The sequence below is a fragment of the Salmo salar genome, chromosome ssa01 (assembly GCF_905237065.1).
Source record: "Salmo salar chromosome ssa01, Ssal_v3.1, whole genome shotgun sequence".
In the NCBI taxonomy this organism is placed as follows: Eukaryota; Metazoa; Chordata; class Actinopteri; order Salmoniformes; family Salmonidae; genus Salmo; species Salmo salar.
The window spans coordinates 163,414,640-163,435,110 of NC_059442.1; the positions used below are offsets into that span (position 1 = coordinate 163,414,640).

Sequence of the window (20,471 nt, forward strand, 5' to 3'; positions counted from 1 at the left end):
CTCACATTTTGTGTTCATGATAACAATGCATACTAAGAAAAATAAGCTTGCAAAAATCAGTCTAATTTAAAAATGCCATATCAATGAAAATAAAATCAAGCACATCAACTTCCAATAAAAGACAAACAATCACAACCTCTGGATTTTTATCTTCTACGTTTAATTTGGTGCAAATCTTGCATGCCTAATGCACAAACAGCAGAAATTGGTGTCAAGGGAGGAAATCCTCTCACACACATGGCACAGTGAGAGCCTTTCCCATTACCAACTCCGCCCCTCTCATCTTGTAGTTTACTGTAGCAACTGCGGGCTTCAGACGGATCACACTTGCTTTCACCATCAGAGCTTAGTCAAATGTTCCTTTCTTACCAGCGCGCCTCATTCCGCCTTTAAAGTCCCACTTATCTCCGCCGCAATGAGGACATACTTTGCGACGGGACAGAGTTCATTCACTATTTTGGTTGTTTGTGGAATTTTTGTGTCCTTTTCCATCTCTCCGCATGGAGGGCTGTGTGGGCTGACTTGTAATAACCCCTCTCCTGTGGCTCCGCTGCAGGAGTTGGTGCACCGGTCGAGAGTTGTGTTTGAGGGAAAGCTTCAAGAAGACGGGCGCAAGAGAGATATCAACCGACGAGAGCGGGTAAAGCTACTCAATCAAAGAGCTGGTGGTATACGGAATGAGAGCGCGGTCCAGACAATGAAAGGAGAAGTTGATTTGTCGTCAGAATCGGTGCCAAACAGGACGTCAGAGTCGGAACCATACCAGGTTAGGATAAGGGTCCATCAAGTATGGGAAGTAAAAGCGGGGGGCCTCGAGAAGGATTCTGTCGTTTCTATTGTCTGGAACCGGGGTGAAAACTGTTTGACGTTGACTAAAGACACAAGATACATGTTCTTCATGGAACCCACGAATGACACGTCGGTGTTCCACGCCGTTTTCCCACCTGTCGAGACGCGGCGAGCTGTCCGAAAGGATGTCAGCAAAGTGCTCTGCCAAGAATGTGGTAAGTGCAGGGTGATAGCCCACTCTCTGCTACTAACTTGGAACTTTCTGCTGCTCCCTTATCTGACAAAATGTCATTTCAAAAGGTGTGTTCAGACAGGGCGTGATCCTGTGATGCAAGGCCAAACCCCCATAAATGATAATTTAGGATCATATTACAACTTTAAAGCATGACATTGACAGCCCAACTGTGACCATACATTTCACTCAAGGCGAGTTGAGGCAGCTGAAGTGAGCTCTGGATAAAGTAACCAAACAATGTCATATTGTCGTATCCAAAATGTCTTCGGTCACTAAGGGCATGTATGATTAGGCATGTCAGCTAAATGGGCGTCATGAGATGAAAAGCCATACGGTGAGACAGCGGTGTTACCGGGCGGGCTCACCCAGATGTGTGAATGTCGCGATACCTCGGGAGCTCTCTACACGCGGTGGTGCTGAACGTTCATTGACTGGGAATTCCAGCTTCCGTTGCTAAACCGTGGTGGGGGGGCACAGACGTCAGGTCACGTCTAGTTTCATTTACATTTGTTTGAGTTAACAACTAACGTGACTTCAACGTGAAATAAACCAAAAATATCACCCTGTCATAGAATTTAGGTTAAAAGATGGGTGAAAAAAAAAACGAAATCCCCTTATGTTCTTGACTTTTTGCAAATCCAATCAGTGTTCTACATTGATTCAACTTCATCACATTGCATTCTTTGGGCTGAAATGATGTGGAAACGATCCTTTTTTTTGCCCAGTGGACAGGTTGGCTACATGGACCATTTCGCTGCAAACCTCATCTGTTTTGTGATAAAAGTTTATTGAGGATGGAAATCTATCTATGTCATTCGAAAATGTTATACTGACCATATTCTGTCAAAGGGGACAATCACATGTTTTCTTTGATAGTTATCCCATCCAGTTAACTGGTATTCAGGAAGTAAGGGTTCGTGCTCTCACAACATTTTCTCTTACATCAATTCTCTTTTCTGATAAGGTGATACAGCTGTGTTATAAGCATATGTTGAAGATAATCTCTTACTCTTCAATCACATTCAACCACACCTAGTACATCTCATGTTGTCTGTACACTGATGCTGTTATTTTACATTCCACAGAGGAAATACAAACATTCAGGAGTCAACAGACTTTATAATCCATTCTGGTTGACAGCATAATTACCCCGGGGGGGGGGGTGAGGATGCACTAATGTTATCAGGTTCACAATGAGTACCATTACCCAAATCCCCAGGGCATAAAGTGCACTCACTGTTCATGAACAGTGACAGTCGTTTGGGATGCAAATTCATCCAGTGGCAGTAAAATGCCCAAGATCTATAAAGGGGAATGCTTTTGTCATTTTGGAATGAGGGAGGTCCTTGTACACATCCCAGTGGCGCTCCTCTGTGACAAAACACTAATGAGAGAGAATATCGTGTCTGTATTCTGCAGTGTCTACACACTGCGTGTGGGTGGGAAATGACAATTATAGTGCACAATTTCAATAGTATTGATTAGAAAAAAAGTGAATTAAATAACAGACTGGGTTATATCATATAGGCTATGTTAGATAAGATTTCCATTCTCTTGTTGGATTTGGCATCAGTTTTTGCAGCCACATCAAATCCTTAATTTCCAAGTAGGCTATTGCTTCATGTGCAATGGGCACATACATAATTCTTGTAAGGAGCTTTGGGTTGTTCATGAGCTCAATGTTTGGTTTTGTTTTCCTCTCAACTAGACTTAGTACAATTGCTCAAATATGTCTGATACATTCCTTTCCAAGTCCCGATTCCATTAGTTCTCCATGGAGACCCAACAATGTACCTTGAGGACAGTGCACGGTATCCTAGATCGTCCCTGTCGTGGAACTACTGCTACAGAATGATGAGTACAGATTCTTTGTCTGTTAGTGGTTGACAAACGTGACAAACATGACAACCCTTCAGAACACCTATGCTATACTAAGAGTAGATTCAGTGAATGAGTGATTAGAGTGGTTTCCATGACTTGTAAAGAATGGATGTGTTTTCATTCAGGACCACCATAGCCCTGTATAGTCCATGGTGCTATGTTCACGCTCAGAGTGCCGTGGAAGAACTAAAGGGACAAATGTCCATTTCCTCCCCAGCCCGAGGACAGGTGCTCCTCTGATGATGTGAGTATGGATCCACCCTGGACAGAAGGGACAGCAGTGGCTCACAGTAGTAAAAAGGGTTTCAGGTGGCGAAACACAGTTTGTCATGAAAGACCATGTGTTCCAAGTCCTGAAGCAAAACAAGGATCAAAGTAGAGCAGGTTTCTATAAAATACCTTGAAGTGCTGTATGTGAAACATACTGCTCCATTTCTCAATAGACGTTCACACTTTGTTCATTGCTTTGGACCACATTTTCAGAGAATGCATGTGATATGCAAATGTTCCCGAGTGGTGCAGCAGTCTAAGGCACTGCATCTCAGTGCTTGAGGTGTCACTACAGACACCCTGGTTCAAATCCAGGCTGTATCACAACCGGCTGTGATTGGAAGTCCCATAGGGCGGCGCACAACTGGCCCAGCATCGTCCGGGTTTGACCGGGGTAGGTCGTCATTATAAATAACAATTTGTTCTTAACTGACTTGCATAGTTAAATAAAAGTTAAAATAAAAATATATGTACCATTCAAATGTATAGTCAGATCACAGTACATTAATACAATGTAGCTACTGAAGTGATTGCTAAGCAGAGGTTGCTGGGATAATGAAGGCAGTTTACACGGAAGCACATACTACTAAATGTAAATCTGGATGTAGATGATGGTACAGGATCAAGTACTGGTTTCCTGATTCAAAACGGGCTATGTGATAGACTCAGTGTGTTTAGCTGCAGCTCACAGGCCTAGAGGATAACCTCACTGCAGCTCACAGGCCTAGAGGATAACCTCACTGCAGCTCACAGGCCTAGAGGATAACCTCACTGCAGCTCACAGGCCTAGAGGATAACCTCACTGCAGCTCACAGGCCTAGAGGATAACCTCACTGCAGCTCACAGGCCTAGAGGATAACCTCACTGCAGCTCACAGGCCTAGACGATAACCTCACTGCAGCTCACAGGCCTAGAGGATAACCTCACTGCAGCTCACAGGCCTAGAGGATAACCTCACTGCAGCTCACAGGCCTAGAGGATAACCTCACTGCAGCTCACAGGCCTAGAGGATAACCTCACTGCAGCTCACAGGCCTAGAGGATAACCTCACTGCAGCTCACAGGCCTAGAGGATAACCTCACTGCAGCTCACAGGCCTAGAGGATAACCTCACTGCAGCTCACAGGCCTAGAGGATAACCTCACTGCAGCTCACAGGCCTAGAGGATAACCTCACTGCAGCTCACAGGCCTAGAGGATAACCTCACTGCAGCTCACAGGCCTAGAGGATAACCTCACTGCAGCTCACAGGCCTAGAGGATAACCTCACTGTGTTCGTTGTCTGTTGCTGCCTCGGTTTTAGTGGTGATTGTGTTTAGTTGGGGGGGGGGGAAAGGAGTCGAAATAAACAATGCCTGCATTCCCGCTGTGAGAACTCTTTTTACCCATCTCAAGAGACAGTAAACGGCTCAGTGCCAAGAACAATTCTTTCAGACTGTGCAACAACACTGCACTAACGTTATTGTAAAGGCAGTTGTACGAGTCCCCTTTCAGGGAGGGAACAGTTTACGCTTTGCAGGGTCTTGGGAAATTAGACCCAATCATGTGCTGTTTCTACTCTTAAAACAATGTTTCCAGGACTGATTGATTGCAGAAAGCCACGCCTCCCTCGGGAATTACAAATTTGGATCTTTCCGACAGCGGACAGTTCCAGCTCATTTGCTTGATAATGGGGACAATGATTTGCAATAGATCTGTGACCTGGACCCTAGAACACAGGAGGCTGCTGAGGGGAGGACGGCTCATAATAACGGACGGAACGAAGCAACAGAATGGCATCAAACACACGGAAACCATGTATTTGATGTATTTGATACCATTCCACCTATTCCGCTCCAGCCATTACCACGAGCCACCAACCTCCTGTGTGATAGAACATGTACCTCGTTCTTCACAGATTGAAGAAAATCATTCCCAGAGTGTGGAGGACGTTGTTCGAGGTGCACAATCAATGCTGCAAACACTACAGGCACCAAGAGCTAGGCTAGTGTTGGAACACAACAGTTGATTTTGGGGGGATTATTAGATAGTCGAGCAATGCTGAAACAATTATTGTATTGTTCTGTTGGGGTAAATAATATAACTGACCCACAAAGTAATTGAAAATCCAGTGTTTATACAGAAAATACATTGTGGACTGTTGAAGTGTATAATTAAATGCTTCTGCAAGTTTGATTCCCCTGAGAATCTAGGCTAGTTCTCACATAATCAGGAACTAAAATAAAACAACCTGCTGGACATTGTGTTTAGGGATACTGAAGGCTTTACGAGAGAGAGAGAGAGAAATATCATTTAGTTATGTTTTTTAACAGAACCCTACTAGTGGCAGCAACATGCAGAACTGTGAGTACAACTCAGTGTTTTCTCATACAGTCCTCTTTAAAATAACTGATCTCAGTCCTCTTTTTAAAGCAAAATCTCAGTCCTCTTACATTTTAATAGCTAATATATTGTATTTAGTTAAAATATGAGGCATAATAATTGTAATCAGAAGATACTATTAACATTATTATTAGTAACATAATAAATAGCAGAAGAATAACTGCAGATTAAATAATGCTGTAATTGAAAATTGTACATCAAATGTAGGCTACTGGCCCTTTAAGAGCTAGAACTATGTTGTACCCTGTGTTGTGATTATCACCTAATATGCTGTTGTCTTCTCACACTATTCAAACCCTCATGAAGCTCTCTTAGCCTATAGATCACATATTGCAAACAAATAATCGGAACTAAAAACTCCACAAATATATTTTTTCTTTCTGTGCGTTCTTGACAATCTCTAATCAGTATAAAGAAAACTGCACACGTTTTTCCCATGAACCTGAAGTGTAATCATTAGCCAAACAGTCAACTAAAACGAGAGTTTCTATTGGACAAATTTAGGTAGGTTCCTCCCTGTTTTGTTCCGTCTGCTTCCTTTTAAGAAACTTTTTGCAAGAGAAATCAAATCAAAATCAAGAATTGGTGTAATGAATACGCCCCCACATATCATCTTATTTATTTTATGGCACCAATGTGAGTGAGGGGTTATTACAGGGGAAACAGTATTGCAGTAATCTAGAGTGAGGGGTTATTACAGGGGAAACAGTATTGCAGTAATCTAGAGTGAGGGTTTTTTACAGGGGAAACAGTATTGCAGTAATCTAGAGTGAGGGGTTATTACAGGGGAAACAGTATTGCAGTAATCTAGAGTGAGGGGTTATTACAGCGGAAACAGTATTGCAGTAATCTAGAGTGAGGGGTTATTACAGGGGAAACAGTATTGCAGTAATCTAGAGTGAGGGGTTATTACAGGGGAAACAGTATTGCAGTAATCTAGAGTGAGGGGTTATTACAGGGGAAACAGTATTGCAGTAATCTAGAGTGAGGGGTTATTGCAGGGGAAACAGTATTGCAGTAATCTAGAGTGAGGGGTTATGGCAGGGGAAACAGTATTGCAGTAATCTAGAGTGAGGGGTTATTACAGGGGAAACAGTATTGCAGTAATCTAGAGTGAGAGGTTATTACAGGGGAAACAGTATTGCAGTAATCTATAGTGAGGGTTTTTTACAGGGGAAACAGTATTGCAGTAATCTAGAGTGAGGGGTAATTACAGGGGAAACAGTATTGCAGTAATCTAGAGTGAGAGGTTATTACAGGGGAAACAGTATTGCAGTAATCTAGAGTGAGGGGTTATTACAGCGGAAACAGTATTGCAGTAATCTATAGTGAGGGGTTATTACAGGGGAAACAGTATTGCAGTAATCTAGAGTGAGGGGTTATTACAGGGGAAACAGTATTGCAGTAATCTAGAGTGAGGGGTTATTACAGGGGAAACAGTATTGCAGTAATCTAGAGTGAGGGGTTATTACAGGGGAAACAGTATTGCAGTAATCTATAGTGAGAGGTTATTACAGGGGAAACAGTATTGTAGTAATCTAGAGTGAGGGGTTATTACAGGGGAAACAGTATTGCAGTAATCTATAGTGAGGGGTTATTACAGGGGAAACAGTATTGCAGTAATCTATAGTGAGGGGTTATTACAGGGGAAACAGTATTGCAGTAATCTAGAGTGAGGGGTTATTACAGGGGAAACAGTATTGCAGTAATCTAGAGTGAGGGGTTATTACAGGGGAAACAGTATTGCAGTAATCTAGAGTGAGGGGTTATTACAGGGGAAACAGTATTGCAGTAATCTAGAGTGAGGGGTTATTACAGGGGAAACAGTATTGCAGTAATCTAGAGTGAGGGGTTATTACAGGGGAAACAGTATTGCAGTAATCTAGAGTGAGGGGTTATTACAGGGGAAACAGTATTGCAGTAATCTATAGTGAGGGGTTATTACAGGGGAAACAGTATTGCAGTAATCTAGAGTGAGGGGTTATTACAGGGGAAACAGTATTGCAGTAATCCTGTTTGTGTGTGAGAATATTGACTAGTAAACCTGGGGAGCTTTGTTTTCACATTGCCCTAAAAAAGGGAACCGTGTAATTCAAGCAAACCGAACTCAGACAACCTCTCGAGATGGTCTCAGTTCGGTTCGCTTTAGGGGCTCTTTTGAGGGGTATGAGTTCCTTTTGGAGTGTTCACACTGCACAAAAAATTATGCGAACTGCACTGAGTTCACAAAAGTGGCTGAAAGGGACCAAGTGTGAAAACACCCTTAAAAACCTCTAAAAGTCTAAGCCTTTTAGAGGGAGGATGTTCTACTAATCTATCACATGGAATTATTTTAAGATGGTCATACCATGGATCATTTAGCTATTTGATTTATCATTTTAGTACCCCAGTAGGTGTGAAAAATATATATAAAAATGTATTTGATCAAATATCGAATTTGGCCTTTACTCCTATAGCCCATAGAAAGGCATTGAATAACATATTCGTAAATGGCAAAACACACAGCCAAAAAATAAAACATAAGGAACACGGTTTTGAAGTGTCATTTCTCCTAGATATAGGAAAAAGAAAGCTAAGGAAATATTTGTGTTTTTTGGACCCTTTTTTGGGTAGGCACAAAACTACCTCCGTACTTCCATTCATTTTTATAAACTGGCACCGGTTACCTTCAGACGAGTCCCGTGACACTGGTGGGGGTCATAGAGAAAAACAGAACACCATCGTGTTGTGAGAATCTCCCCTTTCCATAGTGGGGTATTAGTTTGTAGCCCAAACGGTTTGTTTTTGTGAGAAGACAGATTTTCTGGGTTGTTTAATGGTCTGACAAACACCACCGTAGCTCGGCCACCTTCCAGAGGATGCTGTGGATTGAGACACAGCCCGTGCGTGCAGATATCTCTATCTTAAACTGACACATTTTGATGGGGATTTTCCTATTATGTTATTTGACACACTGGTGCTTACAGAATTATTATTAAGACAAAACTTGAGTACAAACTTAAGATGAAAGGAATATCTTATTCTCAAAGCCTAACATAGAGAGTCATGCCCTGCACATCTATCACTGATTGCTCATGTTTTGTCACATGAACTCCCAAATATGAGCTGACAGAATCAAAAAGAAGTCTTCTAAGGTCCAACCCAGAGGTCATTATAATCACTCTGGCCTATTTTGAGGTTAGGGAAGTAAGCATTTGGACTGAGAGGTCCTATATCATTGACAGGTTAGACTGAGATATAGTTATAAACCCCCATGTTCTGGGACAGATTATCCCATAATTCCACATTTTCACAGAATGGCTCACAATTTGTCCCACATTTGACTGTTCAATCCCAATGAAATCTTGCAGTAAAAGATACATCCTACAAAAGTATTGTCAATTGATAAATGACTAAGCGCTTATGGACTTTCTAGGAATAGGTTACAGCTACTGTACTGTAGTTAGTTGTCCTTGATGCCAATGGGAATGTGAGAATAGGACTTTAAAAGAAATATGTGCATGAGAGAAAGCACTCTGAATAATGTGGGATTATCGACTCTATTTTGTGAGCCACAAAATACTGTTTTTCTAATCAAATGCTCAATTTCAGACATCGCAGCAGATTGAGAATGAATTAATCAAATCCAATTTGAGGATAATGCCCAGTACACGGTGAACTGTGGATTTCTGCTGATTCTGAGAAAATGTTGGTGCCTATTTAGAGAATGCTTTCATAATGAGATTAGTTGTCAATACATCTGACTTTGTTTTCTGTTGGTATGAATCAGTCTCCAGCATAAACCATTGCCACTGTGTTTTTTAAAACATTTTTCGTAACATGCAACTAACTGCTTCAGTATTCTTCATGACACATTGCCCATGATGCATTGCAAGGTTTTTAAAGAGCTATATATATATATATATATGAGAGAGAGAGAGACACAATTTAATATGACCCTAGGAAATAGTTATCACATTGAACATTGACTGCTAACAGGGATCCAAATGTTCCCTGATGTGGAAGCCTCATATTGTGTGTATGAAAGGCCACTACTTTGCTTCATGAAGGTTAAGCCAGCAAAACTTGTATTAGTCTCTCAACTCATCGTGAAAGGTCAATGAGGTGGTAATCTACGTTTTCGTTAGCTGGCATGCTCAATGTACAGGGATCTCACGACCCCTCAGAGGACCACAATGTTTGTCTCGTTGTTGTTTTTTTATTACAACAACAGCACTCATCCAGAACAACGCTGAGAAGCTGCTCCTTTGTTAGTACAATCCTGAAGCTTTTACTTAGACTTGGATAATGTACTGTACTGTCATCTTTCCACTGTGAGCATTGCTCCAGACTGCCCAAGATGGCAATATAAGGTTTCAGTTGTGCCAATAAACAAGGCTTATCATTTGCCAATTAAGACCAAATTGAACTGCGTCTATGGTCATTAGTTTCAACAATACCCCATACAGGAAATAGAAACCAAGACAAACGTTTCAAACTAAAATGGGCTCATGACACATTTTGGGTTGATAGTTGGTATTATATAACAGGCACAAAACTATTTTTATCCCTTGATGAGATTCTCTTTGCCCCGTTATGTAATGTTTACATGTCTGGGGCTTACAAAGACAAACATGCAGTCTTTTATCATGCTGAAATCACATTAACAAATGCACTTTGGGATGAAGAATATTTAATCCCATTCTCCATTGTTTCAGATGGGTCCTTTCTGAATGTGTCTTTATCCGTTTTTTTCTAAATTGGTTCATAATGCTTTTCCACAACGTACCAATTCATACCAGGCATATAACATCTAAGTATTTTATTTTCACATTTATTGTATTTGTTTAATATTAGTTTTGTGAAATGCTGTGTAAAGATATATATTCTAATCATTTGGTTGGTGCTTATATTTGTCCTATTTCACACATGTACAAGTGTGGTATTATACGAGAATAATTTTTAGTTGTTGCGTATCCCAAGTCCCCCTGAGACACCCTCGGAGAGTGGGGTCACGATCAGTGTCAGCCATTATTAACGGTGACCCTGTACCAATCAGGGTTAAGTGCCTTTCTCAAGGTCACATCAACAGATCTTTCACCTTGTCGGCTCCGGGATTCAAAGTAGCAACCTTTCAGTTACTGACAGGGACGTCATGCACCCAAACATCTGAGGGGGAACAAAGTATGTGAGGATGGCTAGGGGGTGGAGGGCTAGGCCCCCGTCTGTAAATTGGAGAATTTTGAATTTTTCACATGCATGAAACAGCATTTTCCTGCAATGTAGAGGCATAATCATTAAAAAACCATGTTTATTTGTCTGCATATCTAAGCATATCGCTTGAGCTGTAGGTATCCTCCTGACTGGAGTTTCTTACTATGCAGCTCTGCTAAACTCTGGGTAAAAGATTGAAAGAAATGTGAGTCTTATTAAGTACATTTAGTTATCGCTTCCTTTTCTAAAGTCTACCAACCATGCCAGCAAGCATACCAGCTAAGATAGTTAGACAAGCTAGCTACTCTAACTTGAGTGATTCTTCTTGGTAGCTAGTTATGAGGCTGGCAGATAGGTTCTCAATCTGGGCTAGCTAAAGCCAACTTCATACAATTACTATGTGGCTAGTAGTTAGGGATGTGACAAATGTGAACATTTTCTTAACATTTAAACTGCATTTTCTGTTTATAGTTGAAATTATAAGAAAAAATCACAAAATAACGTGAATTCACAGTTCATATATGGTCTGCATATGACCGCTGAATGGTTGTCACCAGTTACCACAGCCACAAAGTCATAAACCCTGCCTATTTCTACAATTTATCTTCTTAAAATTGTATTTTAAACCTAACCCAAACCTTAACCACAATGCCTAACCCTAAATTAAATGAAGACACATTTTTGTTTTCATAAATTTTTACAATATAGACAATTTTGTCTTTATGTCTGTGGTAACTAGTGGAAACTCTACCAGACGGTTCTTACCTTTCCCACTCAGCAAAGATGGTAGTTAATAACGTTTTAGTTTATCTGCTGTGTGCATTTCCTCCATTTTCTCAGTTGTCAGTAGTACATGGTACTTCCTGTCCCATTTCTCATCAATGTGATGGGTCGTGGCAGTGCCGCATGACAGTGTCTTCATAGACGTCCAACAACCTGTTACGCCACGTATGGGGTCTGAGAACTGGCGCTTCGTAGGCCTACGGCGCTTCGTAGACCTACTGGCGCTTCGTAGGCCTACTGGCGCTTCGTAGACCTACTGGCGCTTCGTAGGCCTACTGGCGCTTAGTAGGCCTACTGGCGCTTCGTAGACCTACTGGCGCTTCGTAGACCTACTGGCGCTTCGTAGACCTACTGGCGCTTCGTAGACCTACTGGCGCTTCGTAGGCCTACTGGCGCTTCGTAGGCCTACTGGCGCTTCGTAGGCCTACTGGCGCTTCGTAGTCCTACTGGCGCTTCGTAGGCCTACTGGCGCTTCGTAGACCTACTGGCGCTTCGTAGTCCTACTGGCGCTTCGTAGGCCTACTGGCGCTTCGTAGACCTACTGGCGCTTCGTAGACCTACTGGCGCTTCGTAGACCTACTGGCGCTTCGTAGACCTACTGGCACTTCGTAGACCTACTGGCGCTTCGTAGGCCTACTGGCGCTTCGTAGACCTACTGGCGCTTCGTAGACCTACTGGCGCTTCGTAGACCTACTGGCGCTTCGTAGGCCTACTGGCGCTTCGTAGGCCTACTTGCAGAACGATCCATTTCTCCATCCGTCACGTTCTTTCAACATGGTATCTTGTAATCTGGTTCTAGTCATGCCATTAGGGCAGCATTGAAGCCTTAAGTCCTCTACCATTGACAATGGCTGCACATCAACTGCAATCATTTCTGTAATCAGCGCTGTGATTTTCACACTCCATCCCTTATCTCACTGCTGCCAGCAACAGGTTGGGTCTCACGGTGCACCTGTACTGCCACTATGGATCAATTCCACCTCGCAAAGTTTGCATTTCACAACCTTCTCATTTAACTTCTCAAAGTATTGCCATACAGGTTGCTTCCCTGTCTCACCCTGTGCCATTTTTTTCAACTGTTAACGAGGATAGGGTGCGGAGCGCTTTATATCCTTGGCAAATAATTGTAAAGATGCATATCTTGTCCTACTAACATATCTCCTCCTACTAACATATCTCCTGCTACTAACATATCTCCTCCTACTAACATATCTCCTTCTACTAACATATCTCCTCCTACTAACATATCTCCTTCTACTAACATATCTCCTGCTACTAACATATCTCCTGCTACTAACATATCTCCTCCTACTAATATATCTCCTTCTACTAACATATCTCCTGCTACTAACATATCTCCTTCTACTAACATATCTCCTGCTACTAACATATCTCCTGCTACTAACATATCTCCTGCTACTAACATATCTCCTCCTACTAATATATCTCCTTCTACTAACATATCTCCTGCTACTAACATATCTCCTGCTACTAACATATCTCCTGCTAATAACATATCTCCTTCTACTAACATATCTCCTGCTACTAACATATCTCGTCCTACTAACATATCTCCTCCTACTAACATATCTCCTGCTACTAACATATCTCCTGCTGCGAACATATCTCCTGCTGCTAACATATCTCCTCTCACTAACATATCTCCTGCTGCGAACATATCTCCTCCTACTAACATATCTCCTCCTACTAACATATCTCCTGCTACTAACATATCTCGTCCTACTAACATATCTCCTGCTACTAACATATATCCTCCTACTAACATATCTCCTGCTACTAACATATCTCCTGCTACTAACATATCTCCTCCTACTAACATATCTCGTCCTATTGCTGGTTTAGGTATTTTTTTCCTTTTATGATGATGATCAGGACCTTTTACTGGTAGTTTTGTGATAACTGCACTGTGATTTTAAACGTCACAGCCCTACTAGTAGTATAAAAACTACTTTTTTTAAATGTAAACAGGATAAGTCTAAGTGGACAAGTGCCCCTGTGACCCCTGTGGGCATGACGCCTCTGGTTACTGGCCCAACACTCAAACCGCCAGGGAGCCTCCTCCTTTGCTGAGCAATTTTTTTTAATTGTTTTTTTAAATAACTAATTGACAGACATCGGTTCAATTTCTTTTTTTTTCCTTTTTTCTGTGAGCTCAAAAGTATGCCTTATTTACTTTGAAGAACTACAAAATAGTGATTTTGTCAGACAGCATAGCTCTAAAAAGATGAGATGATGAGATGACTTGGAATGAAATAATAAAGTAATCAAATAAAACAAATGTAATATACACAACAACTGAAATATTTTAGTAAAGTAATGTGAATAAATGAGGGTTAATAAGTGATAAGTAGTAATGGGCAGTCACTATCATCAAATAGAATCACATTTTATTGGTCAAATACACATGTTTAGCAGATGTTATTGCAGGTGTAGCGAAATGCTTGTGTTTCTTGCTCCGACAGTGCAGTAATGCCTAACAAGTAATATCTGACAATTTCAAGACAATACACTCAATACACACAAATCTAAGTATAGGAATGGAATTAAGAATATATAAATATTTGGACGAGCAATGTCAGCACGGCATAGACTACGATACAGTACAATAGAATACATTATATACATATGAGATGGGTAATGCAAAATATGTCAACATTATTAAAGTGACTAGTGTTCATTATTAAAGTGGCCAGTGATTTCAAATGTACAGTTGAAGTCGAAAGTTTACATACACCTTAGACAAATACATTTAAACTCAGTTTGTCACAATTCCTGACATTTAATCCTAGTAAAAATTCCCTGTCTTAGGTCAGTTAGGATCACCACTTTATTTTAAGAATGTGAAATGTCAGAATAATAGTAGAAAGAATGATTTATTTCAGCTTTTATTTCTTTCATCACATTCCCAGTGGGTCAGAAGTTTACATACACTCAATTAGTATTTGGTAACATTGCCTTTAAATTGTTTAACTTGGGTCAAACGTTTTGGGTTAGCCTTCCACAAGCTTCCCATAATAAGTTGGGTGAATTTTGGCCCATTCCTCCTGACAGAGCTGGTGTAACTGAATCAGGCTTGTAGGCCTCCTTGCTCGCACACACTTTTTCAGTTCTGCCCACACATTTTCTATAGGATTGAGGTCAGGGCCTTGTGATGGCCACTCCAGTACCTTGACTTTGTTGTCCTTAAGCCATTTTGCCACAACTTTGTAAGTATGCTTGGGGTCATTGTCCATTTGGAAGATCCATTTGCGACCAAGCTTTAACTTCCTGACCGATGTCTTGAGATGTTGCTTAAATATATCGAGATAATTTTCCTACCTCATGATGCCATCCATTTTGTGAACTGCACTAGTCCCTCCTGCAGCAAAGCACCTCCACAACATGATGCTGCCACCTCCGTGCTTCACGATTGGGATGGTGTTCTTCGGCTTGCAATAATTGAAATAATCTGTCTGTAAACAATTGTTGGAAAAATGACTTGTGTCATGCACAATGTAGATGTCCTAACCGACTTGCCAAAACTATAGTTTGTTAACAAGAAATTTGTGGAGTGGTTGAACAACAAGTTTGAATGACTCTAACCTAAATGTATGTAAACTTCCGACTTCAACTGTATATAGGGCAGCAGCCTCTAATGTGCTAGTGATTGCAATTTAACAGTCTGATAGCCTTGAGATAGAAGCTGTTTTTTAGTCTCTCGGTCCCAGCTTTGATGCACCTGTACTGATCTCGCCTTCTGGATGATAGCATGGTAAACAGGCAGTGGCTCGGGTGGTTGTTGTCCTTGATGATCTTTTTGGCCTTCCTGTGACATCTGGTGCTGTATATGACCTGGAGGGCAGGTAGTTTGCCCCTGGTGATGCATTGGGCACCAACCTCTGGAGAGCCCAATAGGATGTTCTCAATTGTGCATCTGTAAAAGTTTGTGAGGGTTTTAGGTGCCAAGCCAAATTTCTTCAGCCTCCTGAGGTTGAAGAGGCACTATTGCACCTTCTTCACCACACTGTCTGTGTGGGTTGACCATTTGAGTTTGTTATTAATTGTTTTATTCTATGTTACAGCATTCAACCCAATTAATCAAAACCGAAATAGAAAACTGATCATTTTTTAATAATCGAACCGAAACCGAACCGACCTCAGAAAGCACTAATCGCTCAGCACTACCGCTAGGCTACCTGCTGCCCTTTCTATATAATATATAGCCTATCATTTCAATTTGGCTATCCTATTTAAGAACTTAACTTTAGACATTATATTTGTTGGCTCCATTTTTGGTGGGCAAAAGCTCTTGATAAGGGATGCTGTAGTGTAGGCAGAGTCAATGTGCCTGCTGCAGAGTCGATAGCGATCTGAATAAAGACAGTTCTGCTTGGTCAGCAGCATAAAGTAGCTGATAAAAATCTACCCATATGGGTTCAATCTCTTTACCTTTTGAAGTTGGCCCTAGGAATAGTAAAGTAAAATATCAATGACAGAAGTCATTAATCTTCATACAGTAACTTGACATTTTGATTGAAACTCAAACAAGGCCTGTGGTTTTTAAATCAGAACATTACCTAGATTATGTTAGTGACCAGATGAGTGGCAACAAGGTGATTTTGCTAATTGGATTACAGTCTAAGGATGTTTACCAGTTGGAATAATTGTCTCTGTTGCAGCAAGCTTAAAGGGACCTGTTGATAATAACACATTGGGTTTTTGTTTGGCAGTCCTGCATGCCTACCACTCTTAATCATTCTGTCTTGGCTCTATCTTGATGATCCTACAGCATCTGAGCCCAGTGGCACCACCGTTCTTCCAGGTGTTGCTGAATTACCAGTAGCACGTTGGCACTCTTGAGCTGAGCTAAAAAGACATGCAATGATGTCATAATCTTTGCCACGAGTCACATCTACAAGAGAACGATAAAAGCCACATCTCATACCCTGTAAAGTAATGAAGGCCGTTCATCTTTTGGCCTAACCGTTCCGCAGTAAAACCAAGCACAGCGGTTCAACAAATAGAAAGAGCAGATGTGACCGTCGGAACGTTCTACACTGGGTAGACTAAGCCGGAAAGCTCCTGCAGGTGATGAATGAGAGACCATTACACAACCAAGGCCTCCTTGTGCGAACCATAGATTCTCATTCCTTCCACAAAGTGCACCTGTCAGGGTGTTAAATTGGGGCTGAAGTGTTCTAATAAGGATACACGTTTCTCCTGACTATCTACACTACACTATCTGACACTACACCAACTACACTATCTACTCTACACTATCTACACTACACTATCTGAAACTACACTACTGTATCCACACTACACTACACTATGTACACTATCTACACTACACTATCTACACTATCTACTCTACACTATCTGACACTACACTACTGTATCCACACTACACTACACTATGTACACTATCTACACTACACTATCTACACTACACTACACTATCCACACTACACTATCTACACTATCTACTCTACACTGTCTACACTACTGTATCCACACTACACTACACTATGTACACTATCTACACTACACTATCTACACTACACTACACTATCCACACTACACTATCTACACTATCTACTCTACACTGTCTACACTATCTGACACTACACTACTGTATCCACACTACACTAAACTATGTACACTATCTACACTATCTACACTACACTATCTACTCTACACTGTCTACACTACACTATCTACACTACACCTTCTACACGATATACTCTGCACTATCTACACTACACTGTCTACTCTACACTAAATACACTACACTATCTACACGGCAGTATCTACACTACCTACACTACACGATCTACACTAGTCTGAGTCTACACTAGTCTGAGTATATACTAGTCTGATTCTACACTAGTCTGATTACATTAGTCTGAGTCTACACTCTCCTGAGTCTACACTCTCCTGACTCTACACTCTCCTGACTCTACACTCTCCTGACTCTACACTCTCCTGACTCTACACTCTCCTGACTCTACACTCTCCTGAGTCTATACTCTCCTGAGTCTATACTCTCCTGAGTCTACACTAGTCTGAGTCTACACTAGTCTGAGTCTACACTAGTCTGAGTCTACACTAGTCTGAGTCAATACTAGTCTGACTACATTAGTCTGAGTCCATACAAGTCTGAGTCTACACTATCATGAGTCTACACTATCATGAGTCTACACTATCATGAGTCTACACTATCATGAGTCTACACTATCATGAGTCTACATTAGTCTGAGTCTACACTATCATGAGTCTACACTATCATGAGTCTACACTATCATGAGTCTACACTAGTCATGAGTCTACACTAGTCTGAGTCTACACTAGTCTGAGTCTACACTAGTCTGAGTCTATACTAGTCTGAGTCTACACTAGCCTAGTCTGAGTCTATACTAGTCTGAGTCTGTACTAGTCTGAGTCTATACTAGTCTGAATATATACTATCCTGAGTCTACACTAGTCTGAGTCTATATCAAATCAAATCAAATGTATTTATATAGCCCTTCGTACATCAGCTGATATCTCAAAGTGCTGTACAGAAACCCAGCCTAAAACCCCAAACAGCAAGCAAAGCACGTGAAAGAAGCACGGTGGCTAGGAAAAACTCCCTAGGAAAAACTCCCTAGAAAGGCCAAAAACCTAGGAAGAAACCTAGAGAGGAACCAGGCTATGAGGGGTGGCCAGTCCTCTTCTGGCTGTGCAGGGTGGATATTATAACAGAACATGGTCAAGATGTTAAAATGTTCATAAATGACCAGCATGGTCAAATAATAATAATCATAGTAGTTGTCGAGGGTGCAACAAGCACGTCCGGTGAACAGGTCAGGGTTCCATAGCCGCAGGCAGAACAGTTGAAACTGGAGCAGCAGCACGGCCAGGTGGACTGGGGACAGCAAGGAGTCATCATACCAGGTAGTCCTGAGACATGGTCCTAGGGCTCAGGTCCTCCGAGAGAAAGACAGAAAGAGAGAAAGAGAGAATTAGAGAGAGCATATTTAAATTCACACAGGACACCGGATAAGACAAGAGAAATACTCCAGATGTAACAGACTGACCCTAGCCCCCCGACACATAAACTACTGCAGCATAAATACTGGAGGCTGAGACAGGAGGGATCAGAAGACACTGTGGCCCCATCCGATGATACCCCCGGACAGGGCCAAACAGGCAGGATATAACCCCACCCACTTTGCCAAAGCACAGCCCCCGCACCACATACTAGTCTGAGTCTATACTAGTCTGACTACGTTAGTCTGATTCTACACTAGTCTGAGTCTATACTAGCCTGAGTCTATACTAGTCTGAGTCTATACTAGTCTGACTACACTAGCCTGAGTCTATACTAGTCTGAGTCTATACTAGTCTGAGTCTACACTAGTCTGACTACGTTAGTCTGATTCTACACTAGTCTGAGTCTATACTAGCCTGAGTCTATACTAGTCTGAATCTATACTATCCTGAGTCTACACTAGTCTAAGTCTATACTAGTCTGAGTCTATACTAGTCTGACTACGTTAGTCTGATTCTACACTAGTCTGAGTCTATACTAGCCTGAGTCTATACTAGTCTGAGTCAATACTTGTCTGACTACATTAGTCTGAGTCTATAATAGTCTGAGTTTATAATAGTCTGAGTCTATACTAGTCTGAGTCTATACTAGTCTGACTACACTAGCCTGAGTCTATACTAGTCTGAGTCTATACTAGCCTGACTACATTAGTCTGATTCTAAACTAGTCTTAGTCTATACTTAGTCTATAATCTCCTCTGGACATCACTGCTGAATGGACTTGTCAAGCAGAGCGCACTGACCTATTGGGAGCTCCGACAGAACTTCAGGAACTCTGGGGCTGTTACGATCAACACAGGATCTCAGAGCAGAGGAGAGAAAGGACGGTTTGTACTTCTAAGAAGCTGAACACAAGAAACAGAGCTAAACACCATTTAGACACCTGTCCCACAACAGACTGCCTGAATCCTCCTTCAGCTCTCTCTGCCAAGACGAATAAGAGTTGGGTAGCCTGAGAGAGACGGGTGGTCAGGGACATTTTCTCTGCATTTAACACGGGATGCACGTTCAGATTCACTCATAGAAGCCAATTTGTACAAACACACTTGGTGAGGAACTCTCTGGCTTCTAACCTTTGACCTGCTCTCTCATGGCACCTTGGCCATTGCGAAGCGGCCAAACTTATCGCCAAGGGAGGGAGATGGAAGGAAACCAGGTGAGGTGTTGTGTACAGTGTGTTTCTCCCATCACCGATTCTCAGAGCAGGGGTGCCCACAGAGATAATCTGGGAGGTAGACCTTGGGTGGAATTATTATCTCCAGTACACCTCCCAGCAGCTGCACCACATGTAGAGGAAAGAACGGCTCGCCTTTTGTTTTCAAAGCACTCGACATAAAACATGACCCAAGCTGGCAGACACACGCACAGCAGCTGGCTGAGAAAGCAAAACCATGCCAAACATACTGCAGATGTTTCCCTCCTAGTAACATCGTTCGATGGAGTAGGAGAGTAGGCGCTTGACCATTAACCCCTTACCCTGGTGGGATAGGCCTACATTTAAATGTTTCTTACAGAATAAATATGGAAAGCATATGTATCACCATGGTAGCAATTAAAAGGGAACAGTTTGGTGATTCTGGGAAATTATTAGACACAACAGTTCACCTGACAAGACTGAATCCAAACATTACACTGTTGATTTGATGTTTTAATGTACTTTTCACTGCATTTGTTGATAACAAAATCTGAAAATACTCTGGATACATTCAGTAACATGATAAGAATATTATTGGAACATTTGGGGTAGGTGCAGGTCTTCGAAGTGTGTACAGTTCCTTAGTAATTTCAATTCTTTTTATGACTCAAAGAAGAGTCTTCAACTATAAAATGTTTTTGGGGCTCTCCCAG

The 20,471-nt window shown here is 41.6% G+C and overlaps 1 protein-coding gene across 4 annotated transcripts in view; it reads left to right on the forward strand.

Annotated features, from left to right (window-relative positions):
• The first annotated feature begins 291 nt into the window (after positions 1 to 291).
• Positions 292 to 20,471, forward strand: part of nrg1 (neuregulin 1) — a 163,954-nt gene continuing 143,774 nt past the window's right edge. For 3 of the 4 annotated variants that reach the window (XM_014144433.2, XM_014144413.2, XM_014144448.2), the window contains exon 1: positions 292 to 1,004. In XM_014144433.2, the coding sequence (XP_013999908.1) occupies positions 416 to 1,004 (589 nt within the window). In that variant the 5' untranslated portion in view covers positions 292 to 415. The remainder of the gene's footprint in view (positions 1,005 to 20,471) is intronic. The other variant, XM_014144441.2, reaches the window with a different exon arrangement.